Below are 20,099 nucleotides of genomic sequence, written 5' to 3'. Positions count from 1 at the left end.
CAATTAAGATTGACTAGTGCATGCTTTCCTTTGACATTGTCAATATAGCTTGGGAAGGTCAAAGGTTAATGTCACACTTAGTGCACTGAAGGAGAGTGTCAGATTTGTTAAACACTCTGGTAATGAAGTCAGGGCAGCTGCATTATTTTGTCATTTTCTGGCCTGTGAGGAGACATAGGCATAGCCCAAACAGATCTATAAGGATTTACATTAGGAGGCCACAGACATTAAGTATAGAATTACACCAGGCCCAGTTTAAGAGAAAGAAACACTAGGAATCAACAGCTCAGTTGACTTGGAAGGTGGAGGTGGCGCCATTACTGAAAGTGTGCAAACACCATACAGACAGTTCGATCCAAGGCATGTGTATACTCCCAGCTCTTTATGGGGATGCCCTGGAAAGTAAAAAGGTTAGTCCTCACCTTCCACCCTAATTACTACCTCCTCAACACCATCCCAAACCCATCTGTATTTCACAATAGCATCAGTTTTCAGCCACTTTCTGTCCTGGAATAGGAACCAAGAAACTGTCAGAGTGATAAAGCTATTTTGGCAGGGAGCAGACATTATGATTTTTTTCCAGTTTCAAGACCTCTGCATTCAAAGCAACAGACATTGTTTTTTCATTCATCCAGGACTGCGATCTTGCATTAAAAACAAACTGTGGAGAAAGTCCTAGCAAAATCAAGTAACCAGCAAGCATCATCAATTAAAAAACAAAACAAAAAAAATACACTTAATATTGAGAGCAATTATGAGGAAAGAGAGTTAGTTTTTTTTCTGTGGTGCTCCCACTATCTTCTGATATAGCTTTAAGTAAATTATCCTGCTCCATTAAAAATAGCAATGAAGCTCATCAGTAATAGCGTTCAGACAAGCAAAATGGGGGCAAAAGGCACTTCCTCCTCCTACTTACCACCTTGAAGCTGGCAAATTGAGGTGTTGGAAATAAATAATTAACTACTTCCTGACCAGGCTGATGAAAAAGAACATGCAAAGAAGAGGGGGGGCACATAAATCTTACTGATGGAGCAGGTTATATTTTATTTAAAATATCCTCAAAAAGAGGAGAGAGATGATCTATCGAATGTATTGAGAAAATGCTAATGCATAATAGCAGGTGTCAGGAGGCTCGTCCATCACTCTCTGCTGCCTTCCAGGAGATCCATATCTAATTAACGGTAATGAATGAGCAAGCCTCACTGACAACAAGCCACCAGTTTGTTATGGAAATCAGGCAAAACAATTAATTAAGCAAACTGTTCCCATCATGGAAACCTGAACTTTGGGTTCTTGTCTTTGTTGCTGTTCTGACTACTAGCACAAAATGTGTGTTAAGGCAGAATCAGCGCTTTTAACTGATTAGGATACTGTCTTGGCACTCAAAGAATGCCTATGCAAATCTCACTTTATTCCTGCCAGCCCATAAGATACTGGCTGGTTCCTTCCATTCCTTGTATGAGCTGGAGGACTTTTAACAGGACCTGGATAAAGGCCAACATACCATGACTGCAAATGGCTTAGATGCCTCTAAAAAAAGTCATTTTCAGGGCAACTTGTTATATAAGCATTCTTACGATAAACCAAATCACACCAACCTTAATCCAGCTCGAATGAAGGACATGCCCTCTTAGTCTACGCTACTATTCAAAAGGAAGAAAAGGTAAAAGTAAAAAAATAATTACTAAATCCAGAATTCGGTAAGAAGTATTTGTCCAAGGATCAGTCTGTATTGCATGTTAATTGTTGTTTGTACTAAATTGGCTTCAAAGGAGTCTCAGAAATTTATAACCATTTTAAGCTGAGAGAGGCAGTAGCATGCAAAGAATAAAAAAAAAGAAGTTTGTGAGGTTCAGAGCAGTGATGGTGATGCCAGGGATTTAAAAAGCCTTGTTATAGTAGTTGTTGCACAGACAAAACTGAAGCCTTCCTCACTCTAAAGTTTTTGAAAGCTTCCTAGTCTCTAAATTTAGGAGACAAAAGATTGTTTAGCAGTTATAACATTAAGGCCCCAACCCAAAACATGCCCATTGGATGTGGTCTATCAACACCTTAATCTCCTTAATCTCCTTCCCCCCACCTTGTGGAATGTTTTTCTTACACAAGTTTATAGTTATATATCCCAGTTGCAAGGTTGTTTGAGATCAAACTGTTTCATCAAATGTTAGGAACAAGTTTGCTAAATCAGGCCAAGGCCCATCTTAAGTCTTGCATTTTGTTTCTCACAGTAGCCAACCAGATGCCTCTAAACTGTTCACAAATCAGAAACAGAGATGTATCCTCCTACCATCTTTGTTCACCTGCAAACTGGAATTTGAAGTCACACTACTACCAACTCAAAGATAAAATAGAATTCACAACCAATGATAGGCCTATGAATTTAGGCCTTTGAATTTATCCAATATACTTTTAAAGTTTTCCAAGTTAGTGGCTGTTAACATATCATGCAGCAATGAATTTCCCTTCTAAATTATTTGCTATGTGGAAATGTTCCCTTCTTTAAAAAAATCTCTTTCCAAGTAGTTTCATTGGATGGCCCTGGCCCTTGTGTTTTGAGAGAGAGGGCAAAAGTTTACCTGTCCATTTTCTCTATGCATGGTTTTATACATCCTAGTTAAAATTGTCTGAAGGAGGAAAGTCTTCATGGGTACCCCTATAGGCAGACTGGCTTCCATAAGAGTCACCAGTCTGATAATGTTGATATCATTTGAATGATATTGGTAGATGAGTAGAGCTAAATGAATGCAGTTGTGGTGAACTTTCTGGGGTCATATTCATTTTTAATGACAACTCAAATGTTAAACTAAAACACGGAAAACAATTTAATTGTTAACAATATTAAAAGAAGGAAAATTATTTTCAGCCAGACAGAAAGTGAGTTTCAAAAGAACATTAATAAAGAAGCAAAATACCACATTCCCAGCTATAGGAGTTCTACCACAGGCCTCGCTTTGGGAAAGACTGTATAGAGAGCCAATAAAACCTAATGGAAGCAGAAGAGAGGGTGTTCAAGTCAAAATGGTTGCAATGTTATTTGTACATCATGTTAGATATGTCTAACACTCCAGAATGCAGCAAATTTTGACTACATAGATCTATTTTCTGTTGTTACATTAAAAACATTTTCAGCCTTCTGTAGCTCAGTGAAATGTTTGGGAACATTCAAACAGGATCTAATCAAACTAAAAAATATACAACAATCCAAAGGCATAGAGAAATTGTCATTTTTAAAAAAATTATCTACTAGCATTTGACAAGATTGCTAATTACATTGGACTAACTATGACCGAGAAGAATAAACTATTGTGCCCAACTGAAATATAAAGAGGAACTGGCTCAGCACAAATTGGGATTTTGTTACAAAGCTGGCATCAACAAGAACAGAAGAGAAAAATGTGAGTTCATCATATGGTTGTTACATCTTAAAACATAGCTTTTAAAGCCAAGATCAATTATGTCAACACACTCATTGTAGGTATGGCATAATTATGTATGGAACAGTTGGAACACATCTTGTGTTTGCACAGACAGAAGTACAAAATAATGACAGATCATATGGAAATAAGTGATTGTGGTATTCAAGGCTGTGCAGAGACATCAGAGCAGAGTGTCATTGACGACCTGCCCCCCTGCCCCCAGAACTTGGTTCTCTGTCCTTACATGCCAATGGCACTTCAAGATCTCCAATTGCAGGCGTGTATTTGGTTCTCGGTCTATTGACTCTGGAGCAAAAAGGGCTCAAGGTTAATTCCTTATCAATATTTTATTGTCAGCTCTTTAATCAAAATGAGAAGTTGGAAACAACTAAGGTGTGCAAAAAGCAGGATTGGACACTAGACCTTCCATACCATTATGACCCATGTTTTATCGTTTTGCCTTGTAATAGGTTAGGCTGAAGCATTTGGTAAGACATGTCAAGTTTTCCAATAGCTTTTGGGGTTATATTAAACACATTTAATTAATTAAAATAAAAATCAAATAGATGTTTAAGAAGGTTAAAAACTAGTTGATATCAAATTGTGCTTTAAGATCTGGCTTTAATTCCCGTATCTGTTGGGACCTCCTGGCAAGATACTGACCCTCTTAAGTCAAACCTGCAGTCTGCTTATAAAAGGAAAGAATATTGACCAGCTCGTAAAGTTCTTATGGGACAAAAATAAAGATTGTACTAAAGTGAGTTATAGAAATAGTTACTGACAGTATATATTCAGCAAAGTGATTGAAGGTCCATTAACTATAAGTACCAGTAGAAGATCTTTTCTCCAATACACATTAACAAGCACTATTTCCTTTATACCTGATTTTCCTCTCGGCTACAAATTCTCTTACTTTTCAAAATTCATAGATTATGTTCACAAAGGAGTTGGAAGATTTCTATAAGAATGACAAATGTATTCCTAATCAACTTTAATCTCCAGTATCACCAGTTCTGATATCTTTTGTACTTAAATCTTTTCCATTTCATTTTCCAAATTAGAAATCATGTACAAATTTATGTCTGAAGCCCTCCTGAAACAAAAATGTTCCTATCAGGAAATTATTTTGATCAACATCTTATTTCCCATCCAGATGCATCAAGGAAGCTCAAAAAGACAACATGTTTCAACAGTAATTTGCTTTAAAGCAACCATAGCGTTATATAATACTTTTAGTTTGGTTGTTTGCTTGTAGCTGTTTCATTACCCAGCTAGGTAACCTCATCAGATGAGTAATGAAATGTCTCCAAGCAAACAACCAAGTTCACACATATACACAGATATATATATATAATATTCTCTTCTGTTGGACGATTCTTTTAGCCATCTGGCTTTTTTGGAAAATCCACAATTTTTGATGACTTGATGGATTTTAAATATTTATGATAGAACATATAAACCTAATACAGAGAAATCCATCCAGTCACTTTAACAATCCTTGATTTCAGCCCCAAATGTGACATTATGACAAGTCCAATTGAAAAACAAAAATTCTTACTCTTAAATTGCATTGCAGCAAGATAATTCAACCAACCATTATCATTCTCTGGTATATCCAATACACTTGGAACAATTTTATTAACACAATTAAATTTATGTAAAATCATAGGAAACTAATTTTAGTTATCTAAATGGACCTCTGCTGATTTACCAGGACAAGCTATTCAAACCCATTTATTCCACAGATCCCCAAACTAATATTTTTTTCGTTCAACTTTTGGTAAAGTTAAAAACCTAGGAGTCACATTCCAAAATCTTCAACTTCTGCAAACTTCTGAAACATTAATATCTAGGACAAACTGAATAACGAAGATCTGAGTAGAGTAAATAAGCTTTTTTTAAAATCTGCAATACTTTAAAAGATAGCCTCACCCAATAGAGCCTTGATAGTACAGTGGTTTAGTGCACCCTGTTATTAACACAGCTGCCTGCAATTTCTGCTGGTTCGTATCTCTCCAAGGCTCAAGGTTGACTCAGCCTTCCATCCTTTCTAAGGTAGGTGAAATAAGGACCCAGTTTGTGGGGGCAATAAGCTGACTTTGTATAAAATATACAAAAGTATGAAGGCTATTGCTTAACACATTGTAAGCCGCCCTGAGTCTCCGGAGAAGGGCGGCATATAAATCAAATTAAAAAAAAAAATGCAGTCATAAATACTATGAAAATAACAATAGCAATAGACTTAGCAATAGCAAACTTAGAATTATATACTGCTCCATAATGCTTCACAGCACTCTCAGGAGCAGCTTAAAAATGTCAGCATATTGCCCTTAAAAATCTGGCTCCTCATTTTACCGACCTCGGAATGATGGACAACTGAGTCAACATTGGGCCGATTAAGATTGAATTCTTGGCTGTAGTCAGATCTAGCCTGCAATACTGCATTCTAACCACTGTATCATCATAGCTCCTCCTAAAGCCAAGTTTACACAAGCATACACAAATGATTTACCTGCTCTTTTATAATTCTGATTATCTCATGATGTGAGTTTTTCATGAATAAAAATTTGTATTTGCAATGAAACAGAGGTTAAATTTAGCAGCTAAGAACACTTCCTGGAATTCTTATATCTAAGTAAATAAAGAAGTAAAAGCAGAACTAAGCCCCTATTATTTAACTTGACCAAATCATTGCTTATGACCACGTGACATCAAGTAAAAAGGGCCTAATGGCTCAGCAGACTAAAAGCATTGTGATTAACATCAGCTGTCTGCAATTACTGTAAATTCAAATCTCACCAGGCTCAAGGTTGACTCAGCCTTCCATCCTTTCTAAGGTAGGTAAATTGAGGACCCAGTTTGTGGGGGCAATAAGATGACTTTGTATAAATATACAAAAGTATGAAGGCTATTGCTTAACGCATTGTAAGCCACCCTGAGTCTCTGGAGAAGGGCGGCATATAAATCAAATTAAAAAATAAATAAATAAAAAATAAAAAAAAATTCCAATTTGTACAGTTTACAAAATAGGATATCATATTTTAATGTTAAATATGTTAGTGAAATTAAATCAGGGATCAAAATGTCTGGTCTAATATAAGTTATTTCTGCATTTTATGCTTTTTCAGCTTATTGTAATTCCATTATGTTGTGCTTAACCGAAAAAATATTTTCTTACTTCCACATTAAAGTGAATGATTTATTCGACTAATGAAAAAATAGGTTTATAAACAGACCTCTAATTTCATTTCCAGTTAAAAACTTCCTTTATATCCTGTATCAGAAATAAATACTTGGCACAAGAAGTGTGTGATCTTTTCTGATAGCCATCCATTTCTTAAATATAGAATATTTAACTTCTTACCCAGGAGATCGTCAAAGTAAATTTGTCCTGCATGGACTCGCAATAACTCTATTATCTTGTGCCTGCCAAGAGTGCTTTTAGGTTGAATATACAATACTGCTTCAATTGGAAAAATACAATCCAATATTTAGATGAGCTACCTGCTACCATTAAAAAGGTACTATAGTGGAACTATTTTTATTTTTTTTGCTATTTTGACTAGAAAAGAATTGGTTGATTTCATCTGCTACCCACAATTAGGTATTTTTATAAAAACAAAATAGACTTCCTTCAGAAAAATATCTAAGGAATAATACAATCACTCCCTTAGCACAAAATTTGCTCTTAGAAAAATTACTGAATGTACAGTAAGTACCTGCTGCCAATCTTCTTCGTAACCTGGTAGCCATAACTCTGGCAAAGATATGTCCATAGTGGTTGATTCTTTATGCTTCTACCAAAGCCCAGTTGTAAAATAAGAATAGAAATATGTGCCTATTTACATAGGGCTCCATGTTCTCTGTCTCAGCACTTACTTACACTACACCCTACCTAGTGTAAATTCTGAACAAAGTTTAACTTTAAAAAAAAGTTAATGCACCAATGCATTTTAGGCTGCATTGGTGATCCAATGCAGCCTAAAATGTGCCTTTGGTTTCCCGCATCCCAAGCCTTCTCTCCCCCCAGGTCACTTTGCTCATCATTTCCCTGCTCACTCCTTCCCTGTGACTCCTCCTGGTTGTTTGCTTTCTTGCTCTGTATCCCACAACCCTTTCTACTTGTTTCCCACCACTGTCCCTAATCACTAGCCTTGCCACCTCTTCCCCATCCCCTCTATTTCCCTAGTATGAATTTTCCCCTCCTGTCAAACCATTTCTCATCCTGCTACTGCTTCTCCAAACCCCTGGGTAATCCTTTTTCCCTCCCTTATTACATTGCCCGTCTGTCTCTAGCCACCCTACTCCTACAGGCAGTAATCCTCTAAAGAATAAAATAAACAAAGTAAAGCATTAACTTGCTATGCAAAGGTTGGGCAGCCCTCAGAGGTCAGAGTTGCACATCCTTGCACAAAAAAGTGAAGATGACAGTATGTATCTATTTGTTGTTTAGAAATTTCATATTGCAATTTAAATGGTACTGAAAAACAATATTCAGTTCAGATGCCAAGGTAAGATTCCTTTTATTAAAATTTTTGCTTAACAGAGCTATAACACTTGTTGCTGATTATCTGGTTATTCACTCGGATTAATTTTGCATTTATTCTTCTAGTCTGATACAATATAATTTATTTTTATTATTTAGATTTTAATTTCCTTTGACAATAAATGGGAAACATTATTTTAAATATATAAATCTTTAGAGTAAAACAAACTCACTTGAGGCATGCAGTTCATCTAGTTCCAAATTAAAGTGATGTACAGGGGAGGCAGCAGAACTCATCATACGCATGATCAGTGCTAAAAACAGTCTATACCAATTATATTATATAATTTGATTTAACAGAAATGCTGATGCAATATAGCACAAGGCGTTTAGGTTCAGTGAAAACTACTTCGAATATGTTTATGTAAATCAACTGTATGCAGTAATTTTCAGAATGAGACTGCAATTCTCCACAATTACCTAGAAGTAAGTTTAAACAAAATTAGCATTTAGGTCCAAGCTTTTGGATATTGAATGTAGGACTAACTGGTTGAAGTGCACTAATAATCACTATTTTAAAACAAATGAAGCATAAAAACACAAAGACATCCTGCTAATTTTTCATATTAATCATCATAGATTTGCATAGATCCCCCCACCCCAAAACCTAAAAAACAACCATAGAAACTAAAATTTATGGAGAGCAGCTACATAGTTTAGTTGTCCAACATATTTCGCAATATTGTAGAAAAAGAGCCAAAATCTACTGCGTTTAGCATAAACTGTAGCAAATCCATTATAAAAATAAAGCATGTCCTAATTTACTATGAAAACTTATCCTGCCAGACCTGCAGTTAAAACAGTTAAAGAAACAAGATAAAAAACCTTTACATTATTATTCTGGAACCCCATTAATTTCATTGGGATTACTATAGCACTAAGAATTGAGATCTTATTACTATTATTTCCAAGGTATATAGCTAGTATTCCAGAACATTATAGCTCAGCCTCTTACCCTACTTGAAACCTTCTAAATGTGTTAGAATTATAATTCCAGTAACTCCCAGAAAGCTCCATATTGGATTATCATTTCTAATGCACAGATAAACTAAAAACAAAGTTTCCTAAGTTAATGGATAATGACACAAAAGCATATGCTTAGAAATAAAGGACATGCAACACTAGAGTATACAAATTGAACAGCCATTTAAACTTGAAAAAAAGAAAGATAAAACAGACATCAAGATGAATAACTCCTTCATTTAATGTTATAGTTACAACAGAATGTCTAGTATTCTAATCAATAGTTTTTCTTGTTATAGCTTTCTCACTTACATTAACACGTTAATATAATAAGTCACTATAAAATTACTTTTGCCCACCTATCTACTTAAATAGGACAATAAAGGAACAATAACTGCTACTTTTCAAACTATTATTGAATCAGAGTTTGATTTCTGAAAGGGTATGCATCTACGGATAAGGCAGTTACAACATAGTTTTAATTTGTGTGTGCAGTTCATGCCATAGCTCTTAAAAGAGATCTGCGCTAAATGGAGCAGATTCATCCTCTTAATTCTATTTTGTATCATATACACTTCAGTGGACAATAAATTCCTATTTGTGCAATCTAACTTCACAGTATTTCTTCCAGGTAGAAGAAAAATCCGAGAGGGAAATGACAGAAAAAAGAAATACAGAAAAAGAAGCTAATAAAAGGAGAATTAAATAGTGCTGTTTATATTCTATAGCTCCACATAATCACACTGAACATGGTAATTAGACATGGATAAACTTAGAAATCTTTACTTCCATGTATCTCAGAAAGACTCCAATATCTGGTTTGGAAATTAAATTAAATGAGCAAATATGTGCAAACATGTTTATACCAGATTCTCAGAAAATCTTCAAACTCTTGGCAAATTACAGAAGCAGCAGTATTATTTAATATATAAACTCAATCAAGAGAAGAGGTATATGCTGATATCTTCAGAATGCCCATACTACTGAGAAGTGCTTTCAATGCAACTGTACAGGAAGGAGATGCAGTGAGTAACATAGGAGGTAGGATACGCTCGTAGATGGCTAACATGATCAGAATGCACAAAGTCGACAGTCTTAACAAGGACCCGATGCTGTCGTCGAGTCTGGACCATGTCCTCGATGTCACTTGCTAGGATGACAGAATCAGCTTTGGAATAGAAATAGAGCTCAGGCCATTTAGAAGATTGGTTCAACATTGCTTCATAATGGTTCTCATGTATAAAGCGGGTCACAGGATACAACACAATCCGCAATGTCATTACCAGCACTGCAAACAACAGTAGAAGAAAGTACTTTATACACACATTGTATGATGCTAAAACAACTGAGAGAGCACGAACTGCACCCCTCAAGTTCTTCCTGCCAGGTGCACTATCGAAAATAGTTCCCACTACCCTCAGATGCTGGAACTGCGGTTGAGTGTGAAGGAGTTCCACAATGTAACGATAGAGCATGAACCCGCCATTGCTGAAGACATGAAAGAATAGAGGCTTTGTCTCCACTTTGTAATCAAAAAGGCGCTCCAACAGCTTTGTAGCCAGAGTCTGCATGGATTTTATACCAAAGGATTCTGCAAAGAACACAAGTCTCCATGGAGCTGTATACCGGATCACTACACATCCCTGTGAGGAATACACATGTTTTAGTCTGAGTTTATAATTTCCTTTTTTTTAAAAAAAATGACAAAATGTGTCAACAGGACACATATTTAGTAGAATTAAGTATTTCTCTTTTCAGTGTCAGTAATTCAAGTAAGTGGTCATTAGTTTATAGCTTAATCTATCGCTGTGCTGTTAACATAGTATACAACCATTCAGATAGCACAGGATCGAAATGTTAAAGCAGGAGTGGGAAATGCAAGTTACTCTTCACCTCGGATACAAAAGTTAACTGGGTTGTCTTGAACTAGTCAATCTTTCTCACCCCCTCTTCCCTCACAGAAAAATAAATTGAAGAATTATGTATGTGCTGCTTTGAGCTACTGAATAAAATGCAGGATATACACCTACCTATGATGGTGGTAAAAAAATGGACTAATGACAGCTCCCCTTAGTTATGCCTGCAGTCACACGATCAAAATTTGGGCACTTACAATCACAGAGCAACTTCAACTCCCCCCTCCCCCCAGCATCTCTCCCCAGGTAAAATCCCATCTTAATTTTTTTTTTCTTTTTACGTAGAATTTTCATGAAGAAACTGATTTCTCATTTGATACTTTAAAAATTCTAAATAGGTCTTTTGTGGGAAAAGTGAAGATAATACTCCTGGTATTGTTTTGTTTTTTCTTGTTGATTTCTGAATCGGCCAAAAGAACGGTTCTTTCATTTACAGTTAGCAGTTGTAAGGTGAATTTTTGTACGAAAAGAATAATATTCACCTTCTGTAGATAGATGGCGCTGTATTTCTCGAGGTACCTGTCCTTGCAGCCGGCCCATCCAAGCATTATCACCACCACCGGAGGATTGATTTTATCTCCTTTTTCCAAAGAAGTTTCTGAAAATCGAAATAAAAATATAATCTGCATCTTGGCAAAAGTAACCATAGCGCTATGACTCTAAAAAAAAAAAAGGATACAGGACAGGTGCATGTCAATATCGGTGGCTAGAAAAGCCTCGTGGTTGTAATGTCCTTTTTTCTTTTTTTTTCCCCCGATAAGGTCATTACACCCCCAAAGGTTAAAAGCACCTGAGCGCTGGGACCACCTGTGTCAATGAAACCGACCTCGGCTCTCATTACGAAACACGTTGGTCAGGCCATTTCCCCTCACTGGTTCTCTGCCAGGCGACTCCTTCTACTTCATTCAACTCACCCGCACTTCGTTCCAAGGGAAAATCCACCACGCAGCCCAACTCCCTCGCTCGTCTCCCCATTGCCGCGCGCCGGCGTTCGCAACCGCCGCTTTCCGTCATATTCTTCCCCGCTCACTTTCCCTCCCCCCCCACTCCCGTCCCGGAAACGGCCGACTTTTTGTCCACCCAAACAGGAAAGATGGCCGAGCGCGCGCGCGCGCGCGACAATTCTAACCGCGCTCTCCCGTAGCAACTGAGCGGCCCTAGCAACCGAGTCCTCAGCTCGGCCCCTCAGGAGAAGAAGAGCCGCTCGGATCCTCCGCTGGCCCGACCGAAACAAAGTGCGGAGCGGAGCCTTGGACAGTTTTTTATTACGCCGGGGAGACGCGATGCGGTGGTACGGGGAACTTTTATCTGAGGCAAAGCGAAGCGAGACGATGGTTGAAAATAGGGATTCTCAAAAGCGGAGAACGGAAAGGGACGGAGGGGAGGGCTGGGGAACATTGGATAACTGTCATTTAGTAGCCTGAAGCCGAGCGAGCTTTGGGGGGGCTCTTTAGGCGGCCCTTAAGCAATGGAAGTTTTAAAGCTTCGGTTATAGTTTTTTGTACTTCACGGCTGATCTCTGAGAAAGAAGCAAAGGGAGAGGAGGAAAAGAGGATAAAAACGGCAAGGGTTTGTCCCTTGAAAACGTGTGTTTTATACTTTACTGTGCGCGCGCGCGCGCACACACACACAAAGACAGAAAAAGTAGGGTTTGTTTTAATAGATTAACAGAGTTGGAAGGGACTTGTACTGTAGGTCATCTAGTCCAGGGGTCTCCAACCTTGGCAACTTTAAGACTTGTGGACTTCAACTCCCAGAGTTCCTCTTTGCTGGCTGAGGAACTCTGGGAGTTGAAGTCCACAAGTCTTAAAGTTGCCAAGGTTGGAGACCCCTGGACTAGTCCAATCCCCCGACCAAGCAGGAAACCCTAAAGTTCACCATCTCTGACAAATGGCAGTCCAATCTCTTCTTAAAAGAAGAGTAAGGTACTGTGAACCTAACATCTGCATGATGGAGTAATTCTCACCACAGACCTGAAGGCAAAAAGGGGCTTACTGTTGGAGAGCTGGGGTCAGTTTTCAGCCCAAGGTTTAGCAAAAATCCACCTGGGGAATATTGTTGTTTTTTTTCTTATCGTACAAGAAAATCAGCTAAGTGATAAATAGCACCAAGACAACTTTATCTCAAAATGCTAAAAGGGTTGCTCTTGAGTTGACATGCAGGAATGGTTTTCAGGAAATTTCAGAGATGCAGAACACTGAGAAATCAATAAATTAATAAATAAAGTCCAGGTAGAAGGCAGCGGTAAAGTACTTATACAGGTAGTCCTCAATTTACGACCACAATTGAGGCCAAAATTTATGTTGCTAAGTGTGAAATTTATTAAGTGAGTTTTGCCACATTTTATGACTTTTCTTGCCACATTTGTTAAGTGAATCTCTGCTGTTGTTAAATTAGTAACACGGTTGTTAAATGAATCTGGTTCCCCCATTGACTTTGCTTGTCAGAAGGTTTTTAAAAAGTGATTACGTGACCCTGGGACACTGCAACCTTTGTAAATGTGAGTCAGTTATCAAGCATCTGAATGTAAATCATGTGACCATGGAGATCCTGCATTGGTCATAAGTGTGAAAAACAGGCATAAGTCACTTTTTCAGTGCCATTGTAACTTTGAATGGTCACTAAGTGAACTGTTGTAAGTTGAGGACTACCTGTATATTATTTCCAGGAAAATATATCTATGAAGCAACAAGCTGTTCACTGCTGCTGCTATTGTTTCCTGTTAACAAGTGGAGTTTCTAGCTGTTGCTCTGAATGAGCATTCTAGTATACAGATTAGTAAAATTAAATCTAAATTGCTCTTTTTTGCTGGTAGTACTCAGCTATTTTTAAAGATGTATTGTGCTGTAATCCTTGCCCTCTGGGCTCAATTATCTAAAATGTTTTTGCATTGTCAAGGCTCAAGTCAACTTGAACAAATAAGACCTGAAGCAGCCAATTAGTTTTCAAAGAAAAGATTGCATTAAAAGAAATGTGCAGTTGCCAACAGTATTTAAGGCTGTTGCATATTCTGAATTTAAAAAGCTGATACAGAAATGTTTGTTTCATATTATACATAATTAAAATAAATGCATATGTTTGGAATAGCTATTTTTTTCTTACAGAACACTAAAATGAGATGAATTTTATCCAGAATATCAACAGAATAATAGAGTTGGAAGGGACCTTGGAGATCTTCTAGTCCAGCGTTCACCAACTGGTGGTCCGTGGACCACTGGTGGTCTGCAAGAAAATTGTGGTGGTCCGCAGAAAAATTATTTGCATTTTTTATATTGCATTAAATTAGGGGTCCTCAATCTACAGCCCCTGGGCCGGATACGTGCAATGAACATTTGTGTTGCTGCAGAGAGCCTCCCCCTTCAGGGTGTTTTTGTGCGGGTCGGAGGGGGGCAGAAATTCTGACTTGGGGTCTGCTTCAGCCTCCTGGTGCAGGGCTTTGGGCGAAGGCTGGAGGGAAGTGCCGTGGATGGCAAAGAGCCAGAGGGTCTTGTTCCAGTGGGACAGCATCATGGCCTGGAACTGGCTGACCATCTCAGCCCGCTGAGCCTCTAGGTGCCAGTACCTGGTCTTGCACTCCCACAGGTCTTCCCTCTGTTTGGAAAGCCTATGCTCGTAGTCCTCAGTGAGGTGCTTCTGCTGAGCCTCCTTCTCGGTCAGATCCAATTTGAACTGAGCCAGCTGTTTTGCCAACTCTTTCTCGTAGTGGCTGCTTAGCTCCGACAACTGCTTCCTGTTGGGGCCCTAAGGAGCCCGGGCGGGCAGGCGAGGAGTGGCAAGTAGTGGCTTGCAAGGCACCACTCGTCATGAGTGACATCAAGTTGGGCACGCCCACCCAGTCATACGACCACCTTGCCACACCCACCCAGCTGGTCATTAGGCAGATCAGATTAGTGGTCCGTGGGATTTAAAATTATGAATTTAGTGGTCCCTGAGGTCTGAAAGGTTGGGGACCCCTGTTCTAGTCCAATCCCTTGCTCAAGCAGAAAACCTATACCAGTGGTTCTCAACCTTCCTAATGCCGCGACCCTTTAATACAGTTCCTCATGTTGTGGTGACCCCCAACCAGGGGTGGGTTCTAATTTTTTTTACTACCAGTTCTGTGGGTGTGGCTTATTTTGTGGGCGTGGCTTGGAGGTCATGTGACTGGGTAGGCATGGCTAGCTGGTCATGTGACCGGGTGGCCATGGCTATGTGTATAGGGACTACTCAGAGGGCTGAAAAAAGTCATTTCTGACAGGTCCTCGCACTTTTGACTGGTCCTCACACTTATGACCATCCTCACATTTATGCCCGTGCAGCATTCTTAACAACCATGTCACTCATTTCACAACTGCTTCTTTTCATCATGGTGATTAGATAGGGCAAAAAACGTAAAATGTGAAGATAGTCGTAAATTCGAGATCTGGTCAAAAGTGCGAGGACCAGTCAAAAATAACTTTTTCAGCCCTCTGAGTAGTCCATGTGCACAAAAGGACTACCCAGAGGGCTGAAAAAAGTGATTTCTGACAGGACCTCGCACTTTTGACCAGTCTTCGCACTTATGACTGGTCATCATTTATGCCCATTGTAGCATTCTTAACAACCATGTCACTCATTTCACAACTGCTTCTCTTCACCATGGTGACAAGATAGGGCAAAAACGTAAAATGTGAGGACAGTTGTAAGTTTGAGGACTGGTCAAAAGTGCGAGGACCAGTCAGAAATAACTTTTTCAGCCCTCTGAGTAGTCCGTATGCATAAAAGGATACAGCAATAGAGAGGGATGAAGGAAGGGAAGGGAAATTAGAGTAGGAGTGAGGGTAAGAGAGGGAGGAAGAGAGGAGGAGAAGGAGAAAGGAAGAGGAAGTAGGGAGGAGAAGAAGAGGGGGAGGAAGAGAAAGTAAGAAGGAAAGAAAAGAGAGAGGTGGTAGATTTGAGGAGAAAGATTGCTGTACAATAAAAAGATGAAAGGAAAGAAAGCCAACCCCAAACAAATATAAAGATATTAAGATAAAGAATGAATTGTTAAACTTTAAAGAATAAAAGAGAACAAATATCAATAAATAACATAATTAGAAACACACATACAAACATACAATGTATTTTCTTTGAACAGAGCATTTGGCCGGTTCACAAATTTAAACAGTGTTTAGTCATTTCAATTAAATTTACAATTTCTATATTTCCTTTTTGCCATATTTATTCCTCATCTATTTTTGTAAAAAACCAATATTACCCTTCATCCTCATCTCTAATCTTAATCAAATTCAATTTTTCCCTTCTATTCTATATTATACCCCTTCCCATTGTCATCTATTTTTATATCCATCTTCACATTGGTTAATTATGTAATATTACAGTTGTTTAATATAAATTCAACATTTTAATATAAATCAATTAGTTATATAACTATCTTTTTTGTATATTAATCAATATGAACATGAATATTCCAATTATTTCCATGCAATCCAATTTCTTACAAATCAATTAATTATATTTACCAATAATAATAATAAACCAAATAATTTCCCCCATATATTCCTCCAAACCACAACTTAACCATTTTTGCTTTCAACACAATATACAATTAATAGTATCTCAATTATTACAATTCCCTAGTTAAATAGAGCTTTTTTTCTTTTGTGTTTTAAAATCTTGAACTCTCCTCTTTTTCCCTAAATTTCCCATTGTTTGCACCTACCTTTTTTGGTGAGGAAAAAGAAAAGAATTCTGCCTGCCTAATTTTCCAACGTTGCAGCAACAGCAAAGCCAACAGCCTGCTTTACTTTCAGTTTTGTTTTTCAGCATAGCTAGGGGAAAAAAAATCTGCTCCAGGACTCTTTGCAAGGAAGCAGCAGAGCCCTGAGCAAAACAGCTGAGAGCAAATCAGCTGAGAGTCGGTAGCCGATCTAATCAAGGGCTAATTAGCCTATGCTGAAGCTCCGCGGGCCAATAAAATTACAAAAAAACACCGAACCATTTGTTAAATTGCTGGCTCACCTGCCCCTCGCCCACCACTATTTATTGGCAATAAATAGTGGTGCGGAGGGGCGGGGCAAGCCAGCAATTTAACAAACGGCTCGGCCGAACCCCCTAGAACCGGCAGAATCCCACCACTGGCTATAGGGCGGCCCTTTGAAGCCCCACGGCAAGAATTTAAACAGTTTTTTTTCCTCTAGCCATCAGCTGGGACTCAGGAGGCAGCAATAGATTGGGAGTGGGCGGGGTAAGCGAAAGGCCGGCGATCCAACAGAGCAGAGAGTGAGGGTGAGTGAAGGCGTGGGGGGGGCAAGAGAGGGCTTTGGCGACCCTTGTGAAATGGCCATTCGACCCCCAAAGGGGTCGCGACCCCCAGGTTGAGAACCGCTGCCCTATACCATTTCAGATTAGTGGCTGTCCAGTGACTGCTTAACATTTTTGACATTTGTTGCAAATGTTACTTCACTCTCAGCCTTAACTTTCCTGACTTCATCTTTGCAAGTTTGGGCTATTTACTGGTATTTCGCATTAGTTATATGTTGTCTTTCCATTTTTTGTACTTGTCCTTTTTGTCTTTCAGTTTATCAGACAGATGTTTGTGCAACCAAACCAGTTCTTGGATTTCTTGGTTTTTTTTTCAGTGGTATTGTGTAAATTTCAAATTGTTCGATTCCATTAAACCATTTAAATGTCTAGCAAAAGAGTTTATTTGGATAAGATAAGAACCGAAACATGAATAAATATACCATGGATAGATCAATTAATACAATGTGCTAAACAGTTTTGTATAATATCTTACGCAGTTGAATCATTTGGCATGGTTGCCAGAAATTAATAATCAAGAAAAGATGACAAACAAAAGGATATTGATCACCAATTGAAGGTGATACTTTGGAGTTTTTTGCCTTTAAGAGCTATATAATACCTCCTATTTTCAAGTCTAATTATGGGATTAATGGAAAGATTACTTCATTCTTTTAACCAACTGAATACTTTAGTAAGACAAAGATATCCCAAGTTTCAGCTGAATACAAAAAAGCAATGAGCATGTTAATTGCCATATGGAATAAATAGGGACCCTCTAGGAATCAATATATATTTAGGCCAGGGCTGGGTTCTACTTACCTTTACTACCAGTTCGCATCGTGACTGTGCACGTGCGCTCTTCTGTTTATGCACAGATTGTCTATGATGACGTCCGGGTCAGTGGGTGGAGCCTCCCGCCGGTTTTACTATCAGTTCTTGCAAACCGGTCCAAATCAGGGGCAACCCACCACTGATTTAGACATTATTCAAATAACTACAAATAATAATATTTGGAGAATTATACAGAAAAGTTTGAAAAAGGGATCTAATGAATTCAGGTTATAGTCCAGAAATATGTAGAAGTGTAGTTCCAAAATGCTATTTATCTAAAAATAAATAGTAAATATGCTATGAAAAGAGAATTGTATAAGAAAATAGCCTACAGTACTGCTACCGTACTCGATATAATCTCCATATCTCATTTCATGTTAGTTAAATTAGAAAATGTAGTTAATGGAGGGATTTAAGAAATAGGGTAACATTTTATTAAATTTGCTAGAGCTGTTTCTAGGAAGACAGCCTAATTAAAATTAATAGAATTGTTGGTTTCTATTTCCTAAGGTTCTCAAATTATGACTTAAGCATTAAGATGAACAATATATTTTTCAGCTAGTTGGATGTCATTAAAAGAACCAAATCTAGTAACAAGAAAATGGACCCTAGCACTTAGAAAGTCTAGCTGGCTGATACAGTCTGACATATGTAATAATTAACCAATTTAACCTATTGGCTTAAGTTCCCAAAGGCTAAAATTGTCATACTGAATTTATGATATTTTGCTCATTTTGTTCAGAATATACTATTTCTCATCATTTGGTTTCCTATTCACAGTGTGGGTGAAATCCAGTATAGAATCAGGAGAAATCTATCTTGTGCAAAGGGACTTTATTTACCCATTATTTCTTTTCTTTCATTATTAAATTATTCTATTGCCTCTCCAAACTGTTCCTTCACTGTCTGAAGGCAGACATAAGGACCGTGAAAGTTGCAAGATAGAAAATAAATTCCCCTTTCCAATTCCTTTAGTGGAAGAAGTGGAAGTTGAACTCTAACTACATATTATTAGGTAATATTAGTTATTATAAATAATAATGGAGTCTTAAATTGGCACTTTCAGAGCTCTTATAAATATATATGATATATTTATTTCAGTTTGAAGTGGATTTCTTTAGAATAGATTCTATACCTAGTCTTTTTATCTGCTGATTGTTTATCCATATGTTTAATAACTTTATTCTCTTTTTTAAATAGTGACAGAACTCTCTGTTTACAAGAAAAAAGGGAAATCCCATTATATGAATGTGGGCTTGTTTTAGGTTTTAAAGTTCTTAGTAACTTTGAGGACATACAGTAGATATACCACATTGAGCTATAAATTAAATAAGGATGGCTCAATAAAATTTGTATTTTTTAAAAATGCAAATATTAGTTATGAGTAACAATTCAGAAATTTTCTGTAAATGAAATGATTGAGACATGAACTTTACATTTTGCTCTCTTGTCAGCATGAATATTAGTTATGGCTAATGCATTTTCAGTCACAACTCTTTGAGAAAACTGATTTATTTTGACCTTTTTTCTAGATAGATAGATAGATAGATAGATAGATAGATAGATAGATAGATAGATAGATAGATAGATACTCTGCCATAGACAAAAGTTCCTACAGATCAGTTTCCTAATTTTGTAATGGATTTCTGTGCTTTTATCAGGACTGGTTTGGTTTTGAAGATTTTATAAATTATTTACATAGGTTTAATGTTGCCCCAATTATAGTTTTTTCCTAACTGTTAATACCAACTTTCTTGGGTAAAAATCAAATGTTTTTGTTCCATGGGTAGAACATAAATATATGGTTCAGTGTTCTTATTAAATATGTATTTATTATCAAGCTGCAAGGTTTGAAAATGTGTTTTAGTTTGAATGGGATTGAAAAAATGCTGCAAATTTATGAAAATATTAAGATAAAAGATAAAAGGAAAGCATGAAGAAACCAGAGCTGTGAATAATCTTTAGTAAAGGAGATTAGTGGAGAAATAATGATATTACTGCCAAAATGGCTGTGTAGGGAGTTTGCTTTGGATCTATTTTAATTAACCATTCTGAATCACTTCACCAAGTCTGCCAACTTCTTGAATCAGGCTATTAGTTAGTAAATCTAAAACTATGTAATTGAAAGTTGGCTTGGATTCTGGTCTTGAAATATTTCTGTTA

The 20,099-nt window shown here is 37.5% G+C and overlaps 1 protein-coding gene across 1 annotated transcript; it reads right to left on the bottom strand.

The window, feature by feature from the left end:
* Nucleotides 1-9,164: 9,164 nt before the first annotated feature.
* On the bottom strand, nt 9,165-11,855 carry TMEM53 (transmembrane protein 53). The gene is made up of 3 exons (XM_070939618.1): nt 11,756-11,855; nt 11,324-11,439; nt 9,165-10,568 (listed from the first exon to the last, which is right to left on the bottom strand). The coding sequence occupies exons 1-3, from the start codon at nt 11,853-11,855 to the stop codon at nt 9,906-9,908; spliced, it is 879 nt and encodes a 292-aa protein (XP_070795719.1). The 3' UTR covers nt 9,165-9,905.
* Between the last annotated feature and the right edge of the window lie 8,244 nt (nt 11,856-20,099).

The sequence above is a fragment of the Pituophis catenifer genome, unplaced genomic scaffold (assembly GCF_029215685.1).
Source record: "Pituophis catenifer annectens isolate HBS135680 unplaced genomic scaffold, rPitCat1.0.hap2 SCAF_3, whole genome shotgun sequence".
Classification (NCBI taxonomy): Eukaryota; Metazoa; Chordata; class Lepidosauria; order Squamata; family Colubridae; genus Pituophis; species Pituophis catenifer.
This window is presented reverse-complemented; position numbering and strand designations above follow the sequence as displayed.

Coding starts and splice junctions, on each gene's coding strand:
- TMEM53 (XM_070939618.1), bottom strand. CDS start 11,855: ATGACGGAAAGCGGCGGTTGCGAACGCCGGCGCGCGGCAATGGGGAGA. Junction 11,440..11,755: donor TCCCTTGGAACGAAGTGCGG/GTGAGTTGAATG, acceptor TTCGATTTTCAG/AAACTTCTTTGGAAAAAGGA. Junction 10,569..11,323: donor GCGCCATCTATCTACAGAAG/GTGAATATTATT, acceptor TATTCCTCACAG/GGATGTGTAGTGATCCGGTA.